General features: G+C 33.6%; 1 protein-coding gene across 7 annotated transcripts in view; it reads left to right on the forward strand.

Moving 5' to 3' along the window:
* Positions 1-26,179, forward strand: part of PPFIA2 (PPFI scaffold protein A2) — a 458,549-nt gene that overhangs the window by 348,019 nt on the left and 84,351 nt on the right. For all 7 annotated transcript variants that reach the window (XM_024736436.1, XM_024736429.1, XM_024736430.1 and 4 more), the window contains 9 exons: positions 2,342-2,488; positions 3,555-3,689; positions 9,001-9,084; positions 9,348-9,479; positions 11,027-11,089; positions 14,734-14,825; positions 19,302-19,437; positions 21,155-21,375; positions 23,783-24,020. In XM_024736436.1, coding sequence (XP_024592204.1) covers positions 2,342-2,488; positions 3,555-3,689; positions 9,001-9,084; positions 9,348-9,479; positions 11,027-11,089; positions 14,734-14,825; positions 19,302-19,437; positions 21,155-21,375; positions 23,783-24,020 — 1,248 coding nt within the window. The remainder of the gene's footprint in view (positions 1-2,341; positions 2,489-3,554; positions 3,690-9,000; positions 9,085-9,347; positions 9,480-11,026; positions 11,090-14,733; positions 14,826-19,301; positions 19,438-21,154; positions 21,376-23,782; positions 24,021-26,179) is intronic.

Below are 26,179 nucleotides of genomic sequence, written 5' to 3' on the forward strand. Positions count from 1 at the left end.
GTGGTCAGCTTTGGATTTGGTCCCGCCTCTGCGTGTAGGTCTCCTGAGGGGTCTGGTCTTCGCTCAGACAGGACGGGGTTAAAGGAGCAGCTGCTTCTGGGGCTCTGGCTCACTCAGGCCGGGGGGAGGGAGGGTATGCGGGGCGAGCCTGCGGCGGCAGAGGCCAGCGTGACGTTGCATCAGCCTAATGCATGCGGTGTGTTCTCCCGGGGAAGTTGTCCCTGGATCCCGGGACCCTGGCAGTGGCGGGCTGCACAGGCTCCCGGAAGGGGAGGTGTGGAGAGTCCCTGAAATTCTTAATTTCAACCCTTTTAGCCATTACTTCTGGTATTTTCTCTTATTTAAACTTATCCTATGTCTTGCTGTTATATTATATGAGGATTTTAACTCTCTTCTTTCCCTTCCTTTCTCTTAATACCCATCCTTCCACTATAATCATCTCAAAATCACATTCGGTGTTACCATTATTATGACTATGTAAATAATTCCACAAATGATCCAAGTAGTCATTTTCAATGGTAATATTTCCTTTTGTATGGCTTTCTGTTTTTCTAGGATTTTATTAATTACCTGGTAAATAAATTTGCTTACTTATTTTTAAAGCTATGGTAAGTCTTTCCACCCACTCCAACAGTTTGGTTTCATAATTTCAATTCAGATTATGGACAATGGTCCATAATTTATTGGATAATTTATCATTCTTATTTTTAAGAATGAGAGTAAGAATTCTCATTCTTATTTTCTTTGAATCATCTCTGTTTCCTCTGCTCTCCACCTCTGATCTGTACCAAATTTTTTATAAGCCTGTTTCATTCTTCTTGCTATTGTTATGGGATTTACCTCTACTAGCACCTTGAAAATTCAGGAGAAAAAGTGACCAAATCCCTGAATTAGAAAAGGCATAGGGTTTCCCTGGTGGCGCAGTGGTTGAGAGTATGCCTGCCAATGCCGGGGACACGAGTTTGTGCCCCGGTCCGGGAAGATCCCACATGCTGCGGAGGGGCTGGGCACGTGAGCCATGGCCGCTGAGCCTGCGCGTCCGGAGTCTGTGCTCCTCAACGGGAGAGGCCACAGCAGTGAGAGGCCCGCGTACCGCAAAAAAAAGAAAAGAAAAGAAAAGAAAAGGCATAAAACCCAGAATACAGATAATGACTGAACTTTGAGGGAAGGTGGAACACCTGTTCTAAACTAAAAGATAGAGGTTAAGGATTTATGTGGATGTAGTTAAATTTCCAGATGGTGGTTAGGGAAGATCAGGAAGCTGAAGGACTGTCCATTTAAGGGCTTCTATTTCTGTTGGAAAATTAGAATGGAATTTATCTGTTCTGTGCATGTGGCAGGACTGACTCTGGATCTTGTAGGAGAGTAACAAAGAGACTGCTTAGGAACAAGTGGTCAAAGAAACCTGGATGGTAATAAATGGAAAACACCACCATCTCCTCAATGTCAGGCTCCTTATGCAAAGGAGCTTCCCAAATTATCAGAAAACCACACCAGGCCCAAGATGCTCACTTCTGCAGCTGATTTTTCCCAATATCTCAAAAAAGTAGGTTGTCTACCTACTAATAAATTCCCATGTAAGCTATTAGGAAGATAAAATCATTTCCATGTTATCTGTGAATTATATGGTTTAAAATTATTGCTTAATATAATAGTTAATATTATATTAATAATATAGTATTTAAAATTATCGCTTCATTTGCACCAATAACTGATTTTCCCCTAGAGATTTGTATTCATTGAGTTCTATAAATTCTTTTTCATTGGAATATATCATATTCCAATTAAACAAGGGAATTGGTTAAGTTCCAAAGTAAATTTGTCAATTCATTTGTGAGTGTGATTCAAATTTACTTTTTTTTTCATTTTTGCCTTCTCTTTTAACCACTGAGCTATTCTTACTTATACATGACAATAAGGATACTGATGATATTTATTATCCTTCTTTGAAAAACCCTTTGCAATTTGGAACTATAGCCACCATTTTACCAATTTTATGATTTGCAACTCTACCCATAATTATACTTATTTCTACTGTGTAATGAACTAATTTTTCTGCCACTTCTTTTCTAAGAATACCAAGTCTACAGTAAGGAGTTTTAAAATGTACTCCATTGCATTCTCAGATAGAGAAAGCTTTTTGCTAACCCAAGATGGAAGAAAAATTCTGACAAATAAGTTGAGAAAACTCACATGAAATCTTGCATCCCCTTAATGAAAAGAAAGGAATGAATATTTACCTCAAGAAAGCAATAGTTTCTTTTATAGCTCACTATTTAATTTAAATAATAAGACAGTATATAAACTAAGAATCTGATTTTTAAAATTATTTTAATCGTAGGCCATGGCACAGAAGGAAGATATGGAAGAAAGAATCACGACCCTTGAGAAGCGTTACCTCAGTGCTCAGAGAGAATCTACCTCCATACATGACATGAATGACAAACTAGAAAATGAGTTAGCAAATAAAGAGGCCATCCTACGGCAGGTTCAGTATCTCTATCTTGGTTTTGTTCTGGTCTGTGTGTTCTCACCATTCTCACAAAACATGGAGTAAATAAAATATGTATTCTTTGGTAATCAATCATTCTCTAAAATTTATAACCAAGCCAACTAAACAGATGTGATTTTCAGTGTATAATCTAGAAATCTATCTTAATAATAATAAAAATAATGACTAATATTTACTTTGTATCTAGACATGAACCAGAAACTGTGCTAAACAGTTTACATGTATTACCTCACTTAAATCCAACCACCACCTGTAAGTACAATTATTATACTGTAAAGTGTAATAATTATTATACAATTATTATACTGAGGAGTAAAGTAAGTACAATTATTATACTGAGGAAACTAAGGTTCAGAGACATGAATCCTCTCCTAAGGTCACACATATGGTAATTGCAGAGTCAGTAATGGAAACCTAGGTCTATTCGGCTCTGGAGGAGTGGGCAAACTATGGCCCATGTGCCAAAACTATGGCTCTGTTTTATAAATAAAGGTTTATTGAAACATAGACATACCCATTCATTTAATCATTGTCTATGACTGCTTTTGTGCTACAACAGTAAAATTGAATAGTTGGAACAGAGACTTTATGATACACAAAGCCTAAAATAATTACCATCTGGCCTTCACAGGAAAAGTCTTCCAACTTCATCTCTAGAGCCTGGACTCTCAATCATTATGCTACATTCCCTCTCCTACTCCAGCTAATGTTATGATTTTCAGTATGTTGCTATTACAGTGTATCTGAAGTCTTAGTACTAAGTTGTATTCCATTTGTCCAGGTTAATACTCACTATTAACTTCTTTTCTTTTTGCTGCCGTCAGTAAAAGGTTTTCTTTTTTTAATGTGCTGAATTTATTAAGGATTATGGATAAGTAATATATGAAAACATGAGAACAATAATCTCTTTGCACAGTAGGTATGGTAGTAGTAGCTTATTTTAACTCTACAAGAGTGGCTTGAAGCCCACAGCCCCTGGTGACTGGTGTTTGCTATCCTAACTGTGACAATTTAAGTGTCTCTTTTTTCGTCCCTATTTCAGATGGAAGAGAAGAATAGACAGTTACAAGAGCGTCTTGAGCTAGCTGAGCAAAAGTTGCAGCAAACTATGAGAAAAGCTGAGACCTTACCTGAAGTAGAGGCTGAACTGGCTCAGAGAATTGCAGCCCTGACAAAGGTACTGCAATAAAACAGTTGGTCAACTTAGATATACTTATAGAAATGACTAGTAATCAAAATGGAATACATGAAGATTTTCTTTAGGCTTTATGAAGATTAAGTTTATTTAATCTTTATTGGTCTGTTATTTAGATGAATTTTTATGTTACACATATTTATGTTGAAATGAATGACTGATACATATGATATGATGATTCCTTTGCCTATTTAAACATTAACAAAAACAAACAAAATATCACATCCTTAGAGTTAATTTTCCATGGTTATATTTGCACATATGGATATACATGAGACAAAATAATTTAGTAAGCTTAGCATAAATTGTACAGTATTAGAAATGTAGGAGATACCATAAGCAGTTGATTCCTTTCTGACTATGGTATGAAAATATTTTGTTAGAAGTTAGACATTAGATTTGTAGAAGTCTAAAGCCATTAAATAGTCAGAAAGTGATTTTAATAGTTGTAATTTCTTCTGAACCAATTAAAATCAATAATATTCTGAAGAATGTTCAAAATTAACTGCTATATTATGGACATTAGATTCTGCAATTATATGCATATTTTAGAACTTAGCAACCATTATAATGCTAAAATGACTATTCTTACCTTTCACAGTCAAATGGAATGGCATTGCTTGAAAGTCACATGTCACTAGAATAAAAGTACAGATTTTGTCACTAAAAGCATGTTTGACTTTTAATATCAATTCAAAAATTTACACACATTTTAGATGTTCACACAGTCATTACCATGTGCTGTTTTCCACACCACTGCAGTAAACGGGTCAGATTGATATATGAACTGCAAGTTATAAATTCTGGCATTAGGGATTATCCAAAACAATTGATGCAACAAAATAAAAGTAGACACATATAGTTACTTTTGGAAAAGTAAATAATTAAAGAGGAACAGTAAACTGTTGCCTATTAGTTAAAATAGGGTAGTTAAACAGGTAGTGAAAAGACAAACAGTTGACAAAGCAGAAAGTATTGGTATAGTTTGTTGTAGAGTATTGGACTAACTAGCTAATGAAACTTTAGCCTGATTAGGGTGATACAATCTGGATCCTTCCATAGTCACAGACCATGCCATAAACCACTCTGGAAATTTCAGAGATGTGCGATTTCTAAAATAAATATAAACTTATTTAATTTTAGAAATATTATTGAAATTATATAAAAAGTGCAAACATAGTAGTATGCTATTTTTTTCTTGCAAACACATTTAAAATTACTATAATATGGATTAAGATATGTATACTTAGGCTTTTCATTTGAGGAATATAAAGAACTTTTATAAAGAGTTATCTTATTGAACTGAACTATTTTAGGGGGAGTTAGGCAAGTGGCTAAATAATAAAAGTAACTTTTGTAATATTTTAGTGTAAAATAATCAATAGTGTCATAAGTAAACTACAAGAAAGTCTGGAATCTCTCCCCCAAAAACACAATTTAAAATTCAGCAAAAAATTGCCCCAAATTAACCTCTGATGGATTGAGAATAAAGCATAATTTAAAATATAATACTTGACATATCAGGCTTTAAAAATCCCTAAGAATCCTTAATTTAGAATGTAAAACAAAACAACTTAAAATAGGTGTCTCATCTGTTTTTCCCTCTATTTTATTTTATTGAGGTCATATTTGATACATATATTCACTTATGCACCCAAAGTAATTTCCTCAGTTCACTCCTACCTGATAATATATTGCTAAAATTCCACTTCATCTGGAATTAAAAGAGAATAGAAAGGGAATTAAAAGGGAATAGACCCCTTTGATTTCCTCACTTTCCAGGAGTTTTACCTCTCTTAAAAAGTATGAAAATGTTAGAATTCACTCTGCTTGTCCTTTTTACTGCTTTCTCTCCTGACTGGCTCTGTATCAACATTATTTCAGATATACAGTTTGTAGATTATCGCCGTATTTAATTCATTATTCACACGCCTCTGGTGCTGAGATTTTATTTTCAGTGTACTCCCTCTGCTTGTAACCCTTTTATAACATTTGAAGATCAGTCTTTCATTTGCTCTCCCAAGCTTTATGGCTAAAAAGATTTTTGACCATTTTTTTATCTCTGTTCTCAAGACCTTTAGGGACTGTCTCTAAAACCGGTTTTAGTTATTCATTACTTCAATTCCAATTTGTTTTCAGTGTCTTATTATTGATCTCCATAGTCTTTTCTACATCATAATGTTTTTGACTTCTCACTAATTTATGATTTATGCTTAGTTTAGTCTCCCTCTCCTATATTTTGAAAGATATTGTTAACAATCCCTCATATATTTTAATTGGCCTATAAGTATTTTTTCTACTTTTAGTATCTGCCACTATTGTTTTCTTCTCTTTGGCCCTCCTCTCTTTAAATTTGATTGCTTCTCCATTTCCAGATATATTCACATTCTTCTCAAAACTATTTCTGCCTATAAAAGAAAACTGTAAAGTTTTCTTCTAAAGCTTTAGCTCATTTGAAAATTGCCTTGTCACATTAAAGAGTGAAACCAAGATAAGCCCTATATCCCGTCAAGGAGTCAAAATATACAAGATTGTTCTTATGTGACTATAGTATTTACACCAGTTGCTTAAATTGCAGTCTTCATAAGGTTAAGGTGAACATAAATCAATAGTGGTTGCATATTGATCCAGTGTTCGTTTAGAGATGATGTCTGAATTTATTCTTTGGTTGATAAGAATATCTTTTTTTTTGCCAGCGTGGGGTGTGTGTGTGTAAAAATAGGTAGCTAAAGCTCATTTAAGGCTTTTAGAAAGTAAGAAGTATTGAATAATGGCTAGGGATAAAATTTAAAATTTGGCTTTGGTGAGTGTATATACAATTAAATAATAACATTTTGGGATCCCAGTCTTATGATTTATGATGTTTACTTCTTTAATTAAAATGCATATTCCTCAGCAAGGACATAATTCATCTTGAATTCCATAAGGTATTTCATTCATTTTTAGTACCAATAAAAAGTATCAACAATAACTGATTTAAACATGACAGAATTCTCGTTTAATCTCTGAAGTGAATTTTCACAATGTTTGGTGTGTTTTCAGTAGTTAAGATGGAAACAGCTAGAAGTTTTAAGGACCTTTGAAAGATCTACTGACTTACTTGTATATTTGAATAAACAGTTTTGGAAATTGAAATGTTCATGCCTTGACTACCTTGAGTCAGTCACCAGATTAATTGTCATAACATTAACTGCTTGTTAAAATGTACTTTTGAGAGATTACAGATATGTTTAAGAATTTAAAATACATAATTTCAGCAAAATTTTGAACCATTTACTATATTCTTAATTGAATTATAAATTTAAAAAAATATTATAAAATCATTTTGTGGCATTTGAAGACTATGGTAGCATTCTGTGTTGCTTCTGGTTGAGGAGAGAAATTGGTTATTTGTTATTTCTTCATTATTTTCCTGATTTATGAAATAAGAATATCAGAAGGAAAATCTTTCAAAATGTAAATATTGAGTTATTATTTGCATAAGCACAGCCGTTAAATGTTCATTTTATAGATTAAGTTGGAATTTGTTGCATAAAATAGTACATATGCATATGAACCAATACATGAATAGGTTACTATTTCTTTTCAGGTACTGAATGATATATTTATATATAGTCCTATATTTGCATAAAGTACATTTCACTGTTTTTGAATAAACTTATAAAATGTAATAGAATATGCTCTGGAGTTAAATTTTGTTATCCTGACATAGGGTACTTTGGCTGTTGTGATTATTTAACTTGTAATTATGATTAAAATGTTGATGTAACTTTACATGTAATCTGTACATAACATACTAATACAGTTCGGCTATCAGCAATGTCACATGTGTTGAACACTCTGCATCTGTGGTAACCTGACATTCACCTCCAAGACATGTAACTAACCTTGGCACTGGGCAAACATTAGCTCACAAAAGGCACTGTGCTGCCTATTCACTTTAGGGCACTATTTTGTTTCCATAGCAACAAATCAATGCAGAATCAGTTTTAGAGTGGTCCCTAGTATCATTCAGGAGAATTCACAATAAGTTTTCTTGTCCTCACAGCATTATTGTCACTTTATTTGAGGACTTCTAATCATTTTCATTTAAAATGTCGAATTAAGGCTATGTCTAAGTATAGGCGCTGAGGTTCTACACCTACAGTCATAGTTTGTATTCAGAGACCAGAAGTCATTTTGTAAGTTTGCCAGTGCTGCTGAGGAAACAATCCTGCTTGAATTGGAGAATACTCATAATAATTAACCCCGTGGCTTAGCTTTTTCTCTGATTTCTACAGAGCTGGGTTTATAATAAATTTTGTTCCAAATTTATTTCACCTGAGTCATTGGCTTGGCCTACTCCTCAATATTGAGGTACTTTGTTTCCATTATTTTTAAGTAATATGATAAACAAACAACCCAAAATATAAAACTTTTAACAATCTATCAGAGACATATTCTAGTGTTTGGTTTCCCATAATTCCAATTATTACATGACTCTTTCAGAGTTGCTTTAATTCATTCTGTAGTGGTCTTTCATTGCCAGCCATCACTAACCTTCCATACCTTAGGTTGGTAGCTTTTTATTTGAGCATATCATTACTTTTCACTTATAACCATCAACTTCATCATGTTCACCAGATATCAGTGTAGTTCTTTCCACATAAAATTCTATTAAAGTATTAAATTTGCTGTCACATTTTTCTTTTAAGCATTCTGTGCTATGTTCTGTTCAGTGTCAGTGCCTTTAGTTCTGATTTTTCAATTTTGTCCCTCTCCTTTTCCTTGACTCGTTAGTCTGATCCAACCTCTTCTACCTCATCTGATGATTATCAATATGTTATGGAAGCTAAACTACAAGAAATGATCTCCATACGTAGGAAGGTAGTCCTACTGGACTTTACTTTCTATTGCTAAATAGAATTCATCTAAGTTTTTCTTTTCATTTGTAAAAATTATGTTACTTTTATTTATTGATAATCGACCATCTGTGCAGTTCAGTGCTTCAGGAGCTTAAGATTGGACAATGGCAGGTTTGTGTTCAAACCATGCACAGTCTGCATGTTACATTTGGCTGATTTCATTGCTCATAAATAACTCCGATGTTTTGCTGATGCTTGGATGTAACAGGCCTTTGTAGCTGACACATTTCAAGCAATGCTGTTCAGCTGCCTGTTTAAAAAAAGTTTATTTTTTGAAAACTACATTTGCGGTTGGTAGTAGCTTGCTTTACATTTTATTTCAGTTTATTTAGAGGAAAAGTGTTAACCGTATCTTACATGTCAGGTGCATTCTTCATATTTCTTAACAGGCTGAAGAAAGACATGGAAACATTGAAGAACGTATGAGGCATCTAGAAGGTCAACTTGAAGAGAAAAATCAAGAACTTCAAAGAGTATGTATTTTAAGACCATCCCTCTCAAGCATCAGTTTATGGATTTATATTCTACATACAAGAACTGAATGTGTTTCTTGATTATAGGTTATATTTAAAATCATATGAATATGCCCTGTGCATTAAAAAAAGTTTCTGCCAATTTAATCAAAACAGACATAAAATTAAATCCAGTTTTAAAACTAGAAAAAATACAAAAACAAGCCCAAATATTTTAAAGTGATTTTTATGTTAAATTTATTTATTTATTTTTTGAATGTAAGGCTAGGCAAAGAGAGAAAATGAATGAGGAGCACAACAAAAGATTATCCGATACTGTGGATAGACTTCTGACTGAATCCAATGAACGCTTACAGCTACACTTAAAGGAACGAATGGCTGCTCTAGAAGAGAAGGTAAAAGGACCAGTAGAATCACATGATTATCAGCTATGTTCTTATGATCATGTTTGTTTTACACTCTGCTACAATCATTGCATTGTTCAGATGATCCATTTACTTTCCTTAATTTAAAAAAAGCCTGATATATTCTTAAAAGTGAACAAATAGTTTCTGTAAAAATATGTAAGATCAATTTTTAAATGAATAAAAAATGTTACATGGTATATAAATCTTACATATTAGCATGATCATATAAGACAAAGGTATTAAAACATGGTACACTTTTGTGATGAAAATATTTCATTTGTCTTTCATGTGGTATGCAAAAACGAAGAGTAAGACAAAAATTAGTATTTTGGAGTGTGTGGGGAGGCTTGCTTTGAACCACACAAATGTTTCAAGTAACTGAATCTACTGCTAGTCTAAAGGCCAAAATGTGAGTGAGTTTATATCACCAATAGCACTAGTGTCAGTCCCACCACAGAGTTTAGAAATGCAAAACTTTCAGCTGCATTGTTTCCAAAAAAGTGTTTCTGTACAATCTACAATTTCATTCACAGTTAATATATCCGATTAATAGTTGCTGACTACCTGACCAGCAAGATCTAGTGAGCTGGTTGCCAATTCCAGAGTATAAAAAAAGGTAGGGACTAAAACCTAGGTGGAGAAATCATTTTGGAAATTTAGATGGAATGCCAATCGCTACCTAAGCTAGACATTTTCCCCTGCTCCATACAATAAACCAAAATAGGAAAAATGTGTCAATGAAATGTTAAAGTAGTTTGATTAATTTACCCAGTAAGAAGTCATAAGGCATGCCTTCTTCCCATTCAGCACCACATGCATGCCAATAACCACACTCTTGTTTTAATTTAACTCTATAAATTTGAAAAGAATACATTATTTTAAATCATGCTTTGTAATACTATAAGAAAAGCGTAAAGCTTTTACAACAGTAATACTTTTATGGCAAGGATTTTTTTCAAATCTATGATGCAAGTTATTTCCACATCATGATATATAACAGTTTTTTAAAAAGCTAATATTTTGTTTTTATTTATCTAATAATCTAAACATTATTACAAATTGTTAATTCTGTATTTGAAATAAGGATCCAGAAATTGAACTTTTAAAAGAATCTGATCTTACAATTTCTTCTTTCTTCGGGTAGTAAAAATGAGTTTATCTGAATTCTTCTCTATGATAGCTTTGGCTAATATTTTGCTTTTTATTCACTTTTTCTCATTTGAAAAGTAACCTACTTATTTCAAATTCTAAAAAGACTGGGAAGAGGCAGTCAGAAATAGCTTAAAAGTTAATATTTATCTTATTTGTCAATCCAAGTGTTACAAAGTGACATTTCCTATTTAAATTATGTATTTCTAAAAATGTTAAGGTGTCTTGTTTAAAGATTCCATTGAAACTTGGTTTCCATGGAAATGAAAAAATAGATGCACCAAGGAAGGAATCAAAGAAGATTCTTGAGTGATAAAAAATTAATCTACACATTTAATTATTTTCTGTTTTATTTATTATTTATGTGTTCTTTTTCTTTTCTGTAGAACGTTTTAATTCAAGAATCAGAAACTTTCAGAAAGAATCTGGAAGAATCTTTACATGACAAGGTATATTATGGAAGCTTACATTTTGCCCACTTTTCTATTTCACATTGGTGAATATTTTGTTATAAAATAAATTTGATAATAAATAATTTTAGGATGTTATCTTTTAAAAATATTTTAACTTTTATATTATACATACAGAAAAGTGTACATATATAGGGAGAGCTTGATGAATTTTTACAAACCAAACATACTGAAAATCAACATGCTGGAAGCCCAACTTAGCATATAATCACTACTCTTATCCTAAAGGATAATCACTATCTTGACTTCTAACAGAAAAAAAATGTTTTTGACTTTTTTCATGCTTTATATAAATGGGATAAAAATGTATGCACCGATTTGTGTCTAGTTTGAGATACTATTTTAGCAGAAATGTATTAAATACCTACTGTGCATAAAACTGTGCTGTTATATTTGCAAACATGAACTTAGTTCTAAAGTACCTGAAAAGTCTAATTGAGGAGAGAAAACACAAAGCAATGAGTTGTAGAGTCACAGATGCCAAGTGTCAGATGAATGAAAGATAGTAAGAACTACAGGTAGGAGAGATCAATATACATTGCTGCTATACAGAAGGCTTCAGAATGCTTTAAGGAAAGAGGACTGTTTTGCAAGGCTTTCATATACAGTGCCTGTGCCATGACTGCAAGTACTTAGAGTGGGGAGGAGGTGAGTAGTGACTTTGATATCTTAAATAATAATGGACATAACAGTTTGGCTGGAATCAGTTACTCTTAACATAGGATATGTGATAGACTAGACAGATAAGGACCAGATTATAAAATGTTAAAAGCTGTAATTGCTAATGTGTTTTCCTCCTTCCTTAACATGTAAAATTCTTGTTGGCAATTTTGTCTTATTTCATTTTGTTCAGCATCAGTAAATGAAATAATATAAAATCACTAACTTAAGAAGTGACTTATAGATGTATATTAAACAAAAGATGGAAGGAATGGAAACAGAGAAAGGAGGGAGAGAGGGAGTAATAGAAGGAAGGAAGGAAGGGAGGAAGGGAGGGAAGGAAGGAGGGAAGGGAAGGAGATCTGGCAGCAGTACGTCATTTGGAAGGTGTTGGAAAAGATGAGAGAATAAAGATAAGAAAGAACAATTGTACATTTAACGGTATTGAATACTACATATTATGATGTTAATTTAAAAAATAACTATTTAAAAAAAAAATAATAATAACTATTTAGTCCCATGGTCAGGATGTACACACCCTTAAACCCCGAAAGATAGGTGTATGAGAGCAATACAATATGGTGCCTAGAAGATAGCATCTAATTCTTTCTAAAGTAGTTCAGAAAGTCTACAGTGAAGCAGATAACATTTCATCAGGCTCTTGAAGGCACATTTGATCTTAACAAATAAAGAATGGTAGGGAAGAAGATGATAACTATGCAATAGCACAGAGAAAACAAAGACGGCTGATTGGCTGAATCACCAGAAGTTTGCTGTGACTGGTTGTGTTTAAAGAACTAGGGTGTAAACAGATTGTGAATTCGGGACTTAATCCTGTTATGGAATGTTATGTTATCCAAAGCTCTGTGTGCTTCTGGCAAGATCCCCAGAACCCACTCCCCAACCTCCTACCCAAGCCTGTAGCTCCAAAAGTCTGCCCAGGCAACCCGCAGTACTAATCATTCCATGCTTTGCATTCCTGTTCATGTCAATCACTAGAGGCAGCAAATCCCAGGCCATACCTCATTTCTGAATATCATTCCATACAGCTGAGCACATTTCCTCATCTAACCACATCTCCTATAACTCCTCAAATTTTCACTCGATTATATTTAACTCACAGTCCATTATTAGTAAATATCCTTCATATACTCAACCTCTTCTTTTCATGTTTCTCTTCATTATTTTGATCTCTAAAATTTGAAGTTCCTAGGACTGTCCTTGGATTTCTTCTCTATGTTCAGTCCCTGGTGAGTTCATGGATTTAAATACCATCTGTAAATTAAGAATTTGCAAATTTAGATCACCTACTATACTTCCTCTTCCCTGAGGGAGTACATATATTCAAGAGTCAACCCAGTATCTCTGTTTGGACACATGGTCATCTCAGTCTTAACAAGTAATCCCCCAACCCCCCAAACACCACCACCACCTAACCTAATCACCACCAGCAGCAGTCTTGTCAGTAAATCACAACTTCTTTTTCTTAACTACGCAGGCTAAAAACTTTGGAGCTGTTCTTGACCTCTTTCTTTATCACACACCCCGTAGCCAGTCCAAGAGCAAATTCTCTTAATTCTATCTTCAAAATACAACCAATATCCTTGCCATTCTCTTCCTAACACTATTGTTGTCCAAGCCATAATTCTCTTGCCTGTTTTTGGAAGAACATAATAATTTTTTATCTTCTCTACTTCCTAATCCCATTCATCAGTCCATTTCACAGCCATTAGAATGATCAGGTCACTTCTCTGCTCAGAAATCCTCCAATCATTTCCTATCTCACTCAGAGTAAAAGTCAAACGCTTTAAAAGTAATTTGTAGGGCTTCCCTGGTGGCGCAGTGGTTGAGAGTCCGCCTGCCGATGCAGGGGACGCAGGTTCGTGCCCCGGTCCAGGAAGATCCCACATGCCGCGGAGCGGCTGGGCCCGTGAGCCATGGCCGCTGAGCCTGCACATCCGGAGCCTGTGCTCCGCAACGGGAGAGGCCACAACAGTGAGAGGCCCACGTACTGCAATAAATAAATAAATAAATTAATTAAATAAAATGATACATCTAGCAGAGGAATGTGTGGGAAAGAGATTGAAGGTAGCAATACATCGTGGAAGCTGGTAAAATAATTCAGGAAAAAGGTAAAAACGTGTGTAATGTAGGATGGTGGTAGAAAGAATTTTAAAAAGAGCAGATAAGAGAAACATTGCAAAGGCCACATTGACAAAAAATTGTGGTGAAAAAAGAAGTATGAGTCCAGTAAAATGTCCAGCATTGGCCACATGAAGGGGGAAAAATAACAGCAATAGAAAATCTGGAAGGACACATTTATAATGTTATAACATTTATAATTACAAAAACAAAATTAAGTCCTTACATGAATATTTAATTAAGGGCTATAAGATCATCCTCATCTTCATAATTTTGCAGACTGAAACTGTTAATGCCAGTCTGAGAAAATTATCAGATGCATAAATTATTGTACCAATATCGAGCTAATAATTTTAACTCATATCAAGTGATAATTTTTTTCTCATCCTTTTAATTTAATCTTCCTTCTCTTTCACCCATGTGTCCTTCGACCATTATAGGATGGTTGAAATCCTTTACTTACTGTAGAAATAAGACCTTTTCTTTATTTTTTAAACTGCTATACTTTCTACTCAGATTTTGAAGTGATGTATACATAGCTGGTCATGACCTTAGTTTTCCCATATATTTAGAAAAACTTAGCATTAGTGAACGTTAGGGAATGTAGATAAAATTTTATTGATTTCTGCTGTCATATTTTCATTTCAAGGAGAAAATCAGGCATTTTTTGCTGTCATGTCTAACAATATGTAATAAAAATATGTTAATCAGTTTTTCCATTTTTAAAAAGTCCTTAAGCTTGGTTGTTTGGTTTATCATAGTTGAGTGTTGGTACTATTGGCATATGCATATCATCTGAGTAACGCCTCTTTGACTTTTAGGAAAGATTAGCAGAAGAAATTGAAAAGCTGCGATCTGAACTTGACCAGTTGAAAATGAGAACTGGCTCTTTAATTGAACCCACAATATCAAGGTAACATTAAGTGAAAAGCTTTTTCATCAATAATCATTATGAATTTCCTTATGGTTTCATATCTCCTCAAGTAAAATAAATAAGTACCTCCTGTTTCTCAGCAGGCATTGCCCTATTTTGATCTCTTACTGATTTACAGTTTCTACACTCAAAAATAATTCTCTAATTCAGTAATTCTTCCCTTAAATATTCAATAAAAATATAAATTATTACCTTTTGTATTCTGTATTAAATATATATAGAGCTATGTCTTCTTATATATTATAAATTATAAATGAAGAAGTGGAACCATATATACAGAGATTACATCTTTTTCCAGGAAGAGTCATTTTCTCTACATGCAGAAATGTTTTCAATGTTTAATTTTGCTGAAGAAACATCATTGGTATGATCACTTAGTATCTGACTATTTTGTTAAACTAATGACAATAAAGAGGGAAGGAGAAATTAAATGTGTTTAAAAAAAAAACTTCAAGTAAACTTGTTTGTACTCATCTACTTTGACTCAATACCTAATCTTAAAAAAAAAAAAAAAGCAAAGAGATCCTTGTTTACTCTCTAGATAGGCAGATCAAGCTCAATAATTCACGTATAATTTTCCTTTGTGCTTAGAGCCTTTTATTTAAAGTTGATAAAAAAAACCATAGAGGGATTCACCCATTTGAGCATTTATTTGATAGACAACACAGTATCAGCTATTTGAAACTTTTGACCACCACAGACTTCTAAAAGTCCATTTTTCTTGGTCTTATGCTTATCCTAAGAATGTTAGCTCTACAAAGGTTGGATATTTTGTCTGTTTTGAGTACCATAATCTCAGCACCTAAAAAAAGAAACCTTGTATATAGTATACTCTCAATAGATATTGTTGAATAAATGAATATCTAGTAAAGCATTTTTTGGACATTCAGGTGAAAAATCCAAATTAAAAAAAATCCTAAGGGTGCTTACATTCTCTTCAATGTGAGTATTAATAAGAACAAAATTCGGTATTTTGAATTCAGTTTAGTATAAGAAACACAGTTCTGCAGGCATAAATACACCCAAGGAACTTTTAACTAGGTAGGTCTCTAATTTTGAAAATAATGTTTATTTTTCTAATGTTTTATTACGGTTTATATATCTGAGGCTATTAATTCAGTGATATACATGGTGATGGTGATGATGATGATGACGGTAAAGGAGAAAGAAAGAGCTGATAAAATACCAACAGAGTAAATACATAGAACTAGCATTATTCAGTCAACAAATGAAACATATTTTAATAAGACCAAATGGCCATTTCATTGTCTTTTTGACATTCAGTCTCAGAAATACAGAGTTCTAGAAGTGTTGTCTAAAAGTTCATCACCTTAGTGAGTCATCTTGGCAGCCTAGCAATGTGACATTAATCCACAATGAAGGATCATCAGGGAAACTTGGGAACTACATACAGAGCAACTATTCTTTGATACAATGGATTGTAATAGAAACAACACTAGACCAAAAATAAGAAAATTGACATTCCTAGGTCTTAAACATACAATAACTAGCAGTTTGATTTTGGAAAACCCATTTTTCCTTAATAAGTTCAAATATATATATATATATGTATATTTACATAATTATATAAAATAATTTTTATAAAATATATATGTATATTTACATGAATTATATAAAAATATTCTTTATAAAATAATATTTTATGACTATGACTATCTCACAAGATTACTTTGCAGATACATGAGACAAGTGAGAAAAGTGTTTTGTAAACAGTAAATCAACTCACAAATATAAAGTATTATAGGAATTATTAAGACAGCTAATTTATAATGAGATAACTGAATATTTATTAAAGAGCAATTATTTCTTGAACATTCATATTTCTGAGTGCACATAATTGAAAAAAAAACAATAAAGAAGACAGAAAGTGCATGAGAACTTCATCTACTAGTTTTTGATCTTACAGGTGGGGAGGTAAGAAGAGTTGAGCTAAAGTGAGTATCAGTGACTAATATCCTCTACTAGAGTCTGAAAAGAAAGTAAAATGAGTTCCAGAGTGGCCGAGAAAGCCTGATTTGGCTCAACTCAGGGGAAAGGGTAGGATCTGGATAATTGGAAAGGACGATGAAGGACATCCCAGGAAGCAGAGAAATGGGTAACAGCTTTTCTCTAAGAAAATTCGTGCTTGATTTATCTATTGAAGCTCCTTTGTGAGATTATATTCAAGAGTCACAGGAGATTCAAGAGGGAAAACTAGCTGGTTCCTTGTTTAAAGGAACCAGTGACTGTATTGTAACTTACATCTGCAAGTGCCTCTCGAAATATTGTACACCAAGAATAATTTAAAAACTGTGATATATGGATATACTGCCTCTGACAGATCACAGAGTTGAATAAAAAGAGAGAGGTGAGGGGTAACTGCTTTAGATGAAGTATAAGCAATGGCTCTTCTACAATTGTTGTTGGTTCAGGTCTTTGTTCTCTCAAGATCAATTAAGTACTTTCTACTTGTGAGCCTGTGACATTGGAGATACAGTGGTGATGGTAGTGAAGAATACATGTTCCAGATGGAAAATGCAGGAATATGAATTTGAGGACTGTTATAATAGAGGGAATACCAGGAGCTAGAATAGTATATGAGGATGGGACTTTTAAGCTGAGACCTTAAGAATAGTAACCACATAAATGTTTGAAGAGACGATTTCAGGCAGAAAGAATAGCATGTTCAAAGGCTCGAAGCAAAAGAAAGTATAAGTTTGAGGAAAATGACAGACAGCACAGCTAGACGAAGAGAGAAGGCAGAGAGTAACTAGCAGTGAAGCTGGAATGTAGGAGGGGCCCAGGTAGAGGACCTTGTAAGACACTGAAGAGTTTTGAGCAGGGCTTTGATGGGACCAGATCTGTGTTTTGTTTCATGTTTTTATAAATGACTTGGAGTTGAGAGATAAAACAACAAGAAAAAAAAAAAAAAAACAAGAAAACAGTACTCCTAGTATGAGGTGTTAAAATTTTAGAAATTCTACTCTGATACCCACAGAGACATTACCCTAAGCAGCCACAGACTAAAAGTCGCTAGGATGTTCTGACCTAGACAGTTAGGACTGTGTTATAATCAGTTGCATCCATTCACTGTCTTACCAGATATTTATTAAGTTCTTGTTGTATTCTAGGAATACCTCCTTGAGCATACAATAGTGACTAAAATCTGAACTTTGCCTTCATGAAACTTATACCCTCTGCTATAAATAAAGACTGAGTTGTGCCATTTAATGACTATGGCCTGGTTGGTTAGTTTTTAATATATGACTAATTTGTAATAAAGCCATTTTGCTTGATTAAGTCTCAAGTTCACTTCTATAAAAACAATAGCTGTCATCTATTTGGGGGATGATTCTTTAGTTCATTTGCTTTAATGTCCAATTTGGCAAAACAAAGACATGCATCAGTTAGGTCAGTGTCTTCTACTCTTTCAAAAACCCAGACCTCACCTAACCTTTCATAATCTTGCCGAATATTTGGGGATGTTTGTCTTTGTTCACAAAGAGAGCTAAGAGTGAAAGCATAGTAGATCAGCAGGAGCCCCAGGTTCAAGAGAAGACACGGCTTTAAGCATATTTCCTAATGATGATGGATCATTTTATAGGACAGCATGTTGCATTTGTAATTATCATCATCATCGTAGCAGTAAACTGAATTTGATGTAAATCTCTATATAAATAATATATTTGGAGAAACCTTTAGTGCACTTTGATTACAGTGTACTTTATTATCATGTTTTTTGAAAACCAGTCTGACGATATTTTCCAGTTAGAATTTTCCAACTGTTTCGTCTCTAAGCAGATTTCAGAATTAAATGTGCTTATTAAAAGATTTTTCTTAATCTTTTTGGAACAATGTCTTATCAAAAGCTGAAAAACTCTTCTGGTGAAATATCCTATTTTATTAAAAAAATAAGATTATTAACCTTGGGCCAATCTGACTTTAAGTATTTTGTTGATTTTCTAAATTGAAAAATAAAACATTGGAAAATAGATAATTTTGTGACCCAAAAGTTTACACATTTTTCTCTTAGCTTAATGAGGAATATTTAAAACAAATACAGTGATAAATAGCATGTACTGGGATATCCACTAAGTAGCTCAAACTAAGAGTTGTCGGAATGTAAGCCAATGGATTTTGGTTGTCAATCTTAACATGTTCCATTGGACTACTGCTTTTGAAAATAATGGTTAATAAGCAGAAAGGTTTTTTAATATTCTAAAAAGAGAAAATGAACTTGACCTTCAGAATGAAACTGAGACTGGGGTTTCTGACATAAGCCTCCGAAGAGACCTCTGAGAGTTACAACACTTCAACACTTATTTTCTTCCTTGAAGTTTTTTTTTTCTTCCTTTGAGGATTTGTGCTTTACTGCCAATTAAGCAGTGGATAGTGATTTGCTGGTAAAGTTTAAGTTTTGAGATTGAGCATATTTTATGTTTTCCTTGTTTCCAGAACTCATCTAGACACCTCAGCTGAGCTGCGGTATTCTGTTGGATCCCTAGTGGACAGCCAGTCTGATTACAGAACAACTAAAGTAATAAGGAGACCAAGGAGAGGCCGCATGGGTGTGAGGAGAGATGAGCCAAAGGTTAAACTTTTTATTTCAAGTCTTTGATGGTTTAAGTAAATGCACTCTTCCACTTTGGATAGTATTTTAATACTGAGAGAATTCATTGTTATTAATTTCAGGTGTGATATATAACATATTTTTAAAACTATAACTAACGTATAACCCCTACTACGTACCAAAAGGTGAACCAAGTATGTCCCAAGTATTTATCCACATAACATTGTAAATTGAGTACTATTTTATACTAATTTCAGATGTGAAAATATTGAAGCTGAGAAATTTTAAGTGTTCAGACTTACACAGCCATTAAAGTGATAGAGACAAAACTTGAGCCTGTATTCGTGTGATTTCAAATTCCGCACTTTTATCTATTATGCCATATTGCCAAACAAATGGGCTTTTAGTTTGCTTGGGCATTTAAGCAATGGCACTTATATTGTTAATTAAAATTACATATTTTAATAATAATTACTGTTTTAATAACACTTTGAGGAAAATGTACACAGACTGTTGAAAGTGTTTATAGAAAACTGTTCATTATAAGCTGCAGTGCCAGTCTTTCATTCAGTCAATAACTTAAAATCTGTAGGCTGTATATGTTGAGTAAGTATATAGTTGCATTTTATAGAGAAGTAATATATAGTTCCTGTGTGCCCTAAGTATAGTTTGTTTTCCTCAACCTCTTTTATGTGTCCAAAATACTATATAACCTACTTGTCCTTATTTATACAAGGCTCTTGACATCCTTTGATTTTTTTAGCTGGCAACTACATGTCATGTATAAGTTAGTCCCTTGTAGTAGGTATTCAATATCTAATGAATGGATAAATAAATAAATGAGCAAACGAAGAATAAATAAATCCATCTCAGTTCTTTTCTCAGTTTTATGTGGTAAATAAATTAGTGCTACTTGGTACCAAAACAATTTGTAACACAAGTACTTACTCAGGTCCTCAAATCTGAAGTAACTACTCAGGGCAGTATCTTGTGGTCCCCCCAAAAGTCATTTTACATCATCACAAAAATGAAAAACAATGTTTTTAAAAGCAGAAAATCTAGGGCTGCTCTCTTACTTTCAGCCATCTCCTACCTTCAGACCACAGCTTGAAAAGCACTGGTCTGTTGGTTACTCAAGACTTTTGTTCACATGGAGGATTTATTATATTCATTTTAAAAACATAGTCATGTAAATTATTGTAGTATGCCTTGGGTTTAAAAAAATCAGTGAGGCATTTAAGTGACCAGAGCACTGGAGATGAAATTAAACCTCTGCACAATATTTTTATTAATACTTTCTTAGAATGTTGGAGAGAGAATTCTTGTGTAATTTATTGAGTGGTAATATTCGTACCCTCAGCCTAATTAGTATAAGAGATGAAAATGCTGAAGTACAAGTGAATAGAGATTGTTATATTTGAAAACAAGTTAAAATGTTGCAAACATAGATGCTTTAAAGTAATTGCTGCCTTGAATTGGGGTTGAACTAAAAATCATGCAGAAGTTTATCATTTTTATTTCTATTAAAATATTGATATTTATGCTGAAAATTAGTACCTACCATTATTTAAGTACCAAGGAACTATTTTATTGAAATGGTAAATTAAAATATTAATAATCAGTTCTACCTTTGTCAAGTAAGCTATAAAAACATGTATGTTTTTAGTTTTTATTTTCAGAATAATGCTTTGAAAATGAGCAGCATGATAAATACTGTAATTGTTCCTTTACCATCTAGGTGAAATCTCTTGGGGATCATGAATGGAATAGAACTCAACAAATTGGAGTGCTAAGCAGCCACCCTTTTGAAAGTGACACAGAAATGTCTGACATTGATGATGATGATAGAGAAACGATTTTTAGCTCAATGGATCTTCTCTCTCCAAGTGGTCATTCTGATGCCCAGACCCTAGCCATGATGCTTCAGGAACAATTGGATGCTATCAACAAAGAAATCAGGTGAGTTCAATGATTTTTGATGGTCTCAAGTGATTAGAAGACCTTGATTCTAAAAATGTGATCATCAGATCAGAAACATTGGCATCACCAATAAAGCTTATTAGAACTGCAGTATCTCAGACCTCGCTTCACACCTACTGAATAAGAATGTGCATTTTCACAAATTCCTGGAATAAAATTAGGACAGCTTTTGTAAGAAACATATATGAAAAATATACAGATTAATGATGATATTAGAGCAATATAAAAGAATTAGGTAAAGGTGAAATCTTTGATGAGTTTTCCAAATAAACTGAAAATCTGGGTAGCATTGGATTTTTTGTTTGATTAAACTTCAATCTATCTCTTACTCAACTAGTTCCTCTAAGTTTTACTCTCCTTTACAATTAATAGAATACCTAGAGTTTAAAACTACAATTTTTTGTATAGCAGAACCATATTGCCTCTCACCAGAAGGTTTTTCTGGAATCGTTTACCACCAATCATTTGAAAGTACAAAATTTCTTTTTCTTTTTTGAAGAGGAGGCAGTTTTTCCATTGGAATGTGTTTGAACATTAATAATGTACTGTGTTACTTGATTAAACCTTCCTTTCAGATTCTGATCTTTGGGTGAAGTTAAAATGCACCATGAATTCACTTTGTTATACAGCAGAAACTAACACAACATTGTAAAGCAATTATACTCCAATAAAGATGTTAAAAAAGCATGCACCATGAAAATAAACTTCAAAGTAACAGAATTCATATTCTTTGTATAAGTGAAAAATTAAAATTAAGAGTAAATTTGCCTCAGTATTTGTATTGATTTATTTTTTAGAGAAGTTTAAGATTCACAGCAAAATCAAGGGAAAAGTACAATGGTTTCCCATATACCCCCAGCCCGACACGTGCATAGCCTCCCCCATTATCAACATCCTTAACAAGAGTGGTACATTTGTTACAACTGATGAACTTACATTGACACATCATATTATTCAAATACATAGTTTACATTGTGGTTCACTCTTAGTTGTTCGGAAAATGTATAATAATGTGTATCTATCATTATGATATCATACAGACATAGTATTTTCACTGTCCCCAAAATTCGCTGTGCTCTGCCTATTCATCCCTCTCCCCGACCCAACCCCCGGAAAACACTGATCTTTTTACTGTCTCCATAGTTGCCTTTTCCAGAGTGTCATATATTTGGAATCATACAATATGTAGCCTCTTCAGATTGGTTTATTTCATTTTGTCACATGCATTTATTGTTCCTCCATGTCTTTTCATGGCTTGATAGCTCATTGCATTTTAGCACTGAATATTGTTCCACTGTATATATGTACCAGTTATTTATCCATTCACCTACTGAAGGATATCTTCGTTGTTTCCAAGTTTGGACAATTATGGATAAAGTTCTAAACATCTGTGTGCAGGGTTTTGTGTGGACATAAGCTTTGAAATCCTTTGGGTAAATATGAAGGAACACAGTTACTGGCTTATATTGTAAAAGTATGTTACGTTTCGTAAGAAACTGCCAAACTTTTCCGAAGTAAATACGTAAAAAGAAAACTTTGCAGTGATCATAACCTTGAAGTTAAAGGTTATATCATAGGAAAGCCATTTGTGGTTAAGAGGAAAATATCTCAGGAGAGGTGGTTTCTAACTCCATTTTGCAAACAAACTATACTGGTACCCAGTTTTATTATATCAATATGCAAAATGTGTGTAGATTCAACTTAAATAGGATCTTGAAGCAACCCAGCTAAAGTTCTTTATTCTTTGTGTCTTTGTAATAAATAATGTATGCATATTCTTGAAACTTCTCCCTATTTAAAGAAAGAGTAATAGTGTTTTGTCTTCTCAAAAGCATTTATAGCAACAGTATTTTTTTTTAAAATTTTCACTATCTGTCTCTCATATCTACATTATTAAATTGCTTAGTGCTTATGTAAAGGCAATTTGGCTAAGTCAGGATTTTATTTGGCCAAATTATAATTATGAATGACCATTTATTGAGAATTCTATCAGTTATACTTTTTCATTGGATAGGAGATAAGACTCAATGACTTTGTTGAGATTTGGGTTTCTAAAAGTCTCATATATTCATTCCTGAGTACAAATGTAAGATTAGGATTAGTGGCAGAAATTAACTAGGCACTCAAGGTTTTAAAAGAGTTTTAACAGGTGGTAGTATAGAAATGGGGTCAAAATGAAAGTTGGGAGGAATTATGTATCATTTGAAAAGAAAGATTTTCTAATTTTCAGCCAGGAAATCTCTGGAATTTATTGAAAGTTATATTGCCTAGGGAAAAAAGAAAATATTAGATTTGATATAAAATGTTCACAAAGTTATTTATTTAGTGAATTCCGATTAACATTATAACAGCATAAAATGTATCAAAAATAAACTGTATCTTTCAGACTAATTCAGGAAGAAAAAGAATCTACAGAGTTACGTGCTGAAGAAATTGAGAATAGAGTGGCTAGTGTGAGTCTGGAAGGCCTGAATTTAGCAAGGGTCCACCCAGGTACCTCCATCACTGCCTCGGTTACAGCTTCTTCGCTGGCCAGTTCATCTCCCCCCAGTGGACACTCAACACCAAAGCTCACCCCTCGAAGTCCTGCCAGGGAAATGGATCGGATGGGAGTCATGACACTGGTATGATGTGTCCAGAGAACCTTTGCTTCCATTAGAATTACTGATGCATTAGCTGAAATCTATTCTAGTCTAAAGACTTTCTGTGTGTTTTATTTTTTTTCTCAACAAACCTACGTGGTAGATACAAATATTAATCCCACTATGAAGTGAGGAAACGAAGCCTACACAGGTGTAACTTTCCCAAGGTCACATAATAAGTAAATGGAAGAGCAGAAATCTAAATATCACATCAGAAATCTGAATGACTTAAACCATTAAATTCATTTTTAGTGATGATACCTTGATGATTGAGACTGGGTGGGTTTTTTGTTTTGTTTTGTTTTGTTTTGCTTTTGCGGTACACGGGCCTCTCACTGTTGTGGCCTCTCCCGTTGCGGAGCACAGGCTCCGGACGCGCAGGCTCAGCGGCCATGGCTCACGGGCCCAGCCGCTCTGCGGCATGTGGGATCTTCCCGGACCGGGGCACGAACCCGTGTCCCCTGAATCGGCAGGCGGACTCTTAACCACTGCGCCACCAGGGAAGCCCTGGGTGGGTTATTTTTAACACAATAAGTTTCAAAAATTATTTATTATAATCACTTCAATACACCAACATAGACTGTTATAATTTTATAATATACATAATATAATTTTAAAAGAAGAGCCATCAACAATAGCAGCAATTTCCCAACTGAGTTTTATAATTCATATCAACATTTTCACCCTTCTTTATTCTTTAATTCTTTATTTCATGTATCTTCTTTTGGGATTAAAAGTTGGAAACCTAAATTAGGAAGTACCCTTAACATAAGAGAGAAAAAAATCAAAGTACTCCTTGCTAAAAATAATGTTAGGTGGAATGACTACTGAATGTCATGATGTTTAGCCACTTGATTCTCGTGATAACATTTGAAAATGTTATTATCTCGAGTGAAAGTAACTGAAATGTTGAGAGTATGGGTAAATTGTCCTTGTTCAACACAGCTTGTAAAGAGGAGCTGGATTTTTTTTCAGATTTGCTAACTCAAAAGCATATACTGTTTTTTTTTTTTTCTGTGATTACCTGGGAATATGTTGAAATGACAACAATAATGAAGATTTAAATATTCTGAACTCTTTATGGAGGTAAAATTCTATGTTTTGTATAATGAATATTAAAACTATGTTATTAAAACAATAAAATTCCAATTAAAAATAAAAGTTTGGGACTTCCCTGGTGGCGCAGTGGTTGAGAGTCCGCCTGCCGATGCAGGGGACACGGGTTCATGCCCCAGTCCGGGAAGATCCCACATGCCGCGGAGCAGCTAGGCCCGTGAGCCATGGCTGCTGAGCTTCCGTGTCCAGAGCCTGTGCTCCGCAACAGGAGAGGCCACAAAAGTGAGAGACCCGCGTACCGCAAAAAAAAAAAAAAAATTAAAATTAAAAAATAAAATAAATAAAGTTTGGGGATAGAGATTAAGTAAAATGCAAATAGGTCAAATAATATAGTTTGTATACTGCAGAAATCTAGCACAAATGTAACAAATGGAGGAGAAATTAATAATACGACAGAAGAATATTAAGTGTATATACTGTTTCTGGTCAGAAGGCTGTGAAACTTCTATAAAAAGTGTCACAATGCCTGCATCTCTCTGTGTATATGGGTGTGTATAATATCTGAACAAAGAAGTTTAACTCAATTTCTAAGTGGTATCTTTAAATAACTATGTTGCAATAATGTGTATTGTGGCAAAAAAAAAAAAACCTGTAAAGATTATTTTCATTAGAATTAATTTATATAAATGCACACATATGTGCATATGTATGTGTGTATGTATATATATGATACTGTCACCCCAAGGGGAAAACTACCTTATAAGTAAATAAGTTTTAAAATTTTATCTTCATAAAATTTCTATTATGTCTGTCAGTTTAGATATCTTTTTCTTTAACTTTGCGACTGAGAATTGATACAGAAAACTGTTTATATGGTGAGGCAATATTTCCCATATCCAAACTCTTTACAATTATGGAACTTGCAAGTAAATCTGTATAAACGAGAAATGATGAAAAAAAAATTTTTGAAAGGAAATACTTACCTCCTTAGGCCATTGAGTTTACTATTATTTGCTTATTTCCGGACTTGATATTAAAGATATTTTAAAGTAGATAGCACAGACCATGGCAAGTCCAAACAAAGG

Source organism: Neophocaena asiaeorientalis, unplaced genomic scaffold (genome assembly GCF_003031525.2).
Source record: "Neophocaena asiaeorientalis asiaeorientalis breed wild unplaced genomic scaffold, Neophocaena_asiaeorientalis_V1.1 scaffold134, whole genome shotgun sequence".
Classification (NCBI taxonomy): Eukaryota; Metazoa; Chordata; class Mammalia; order Artiodactyla; family Phocoenidae; genus Neophocaena; species Neophocaena asiaeorientalis.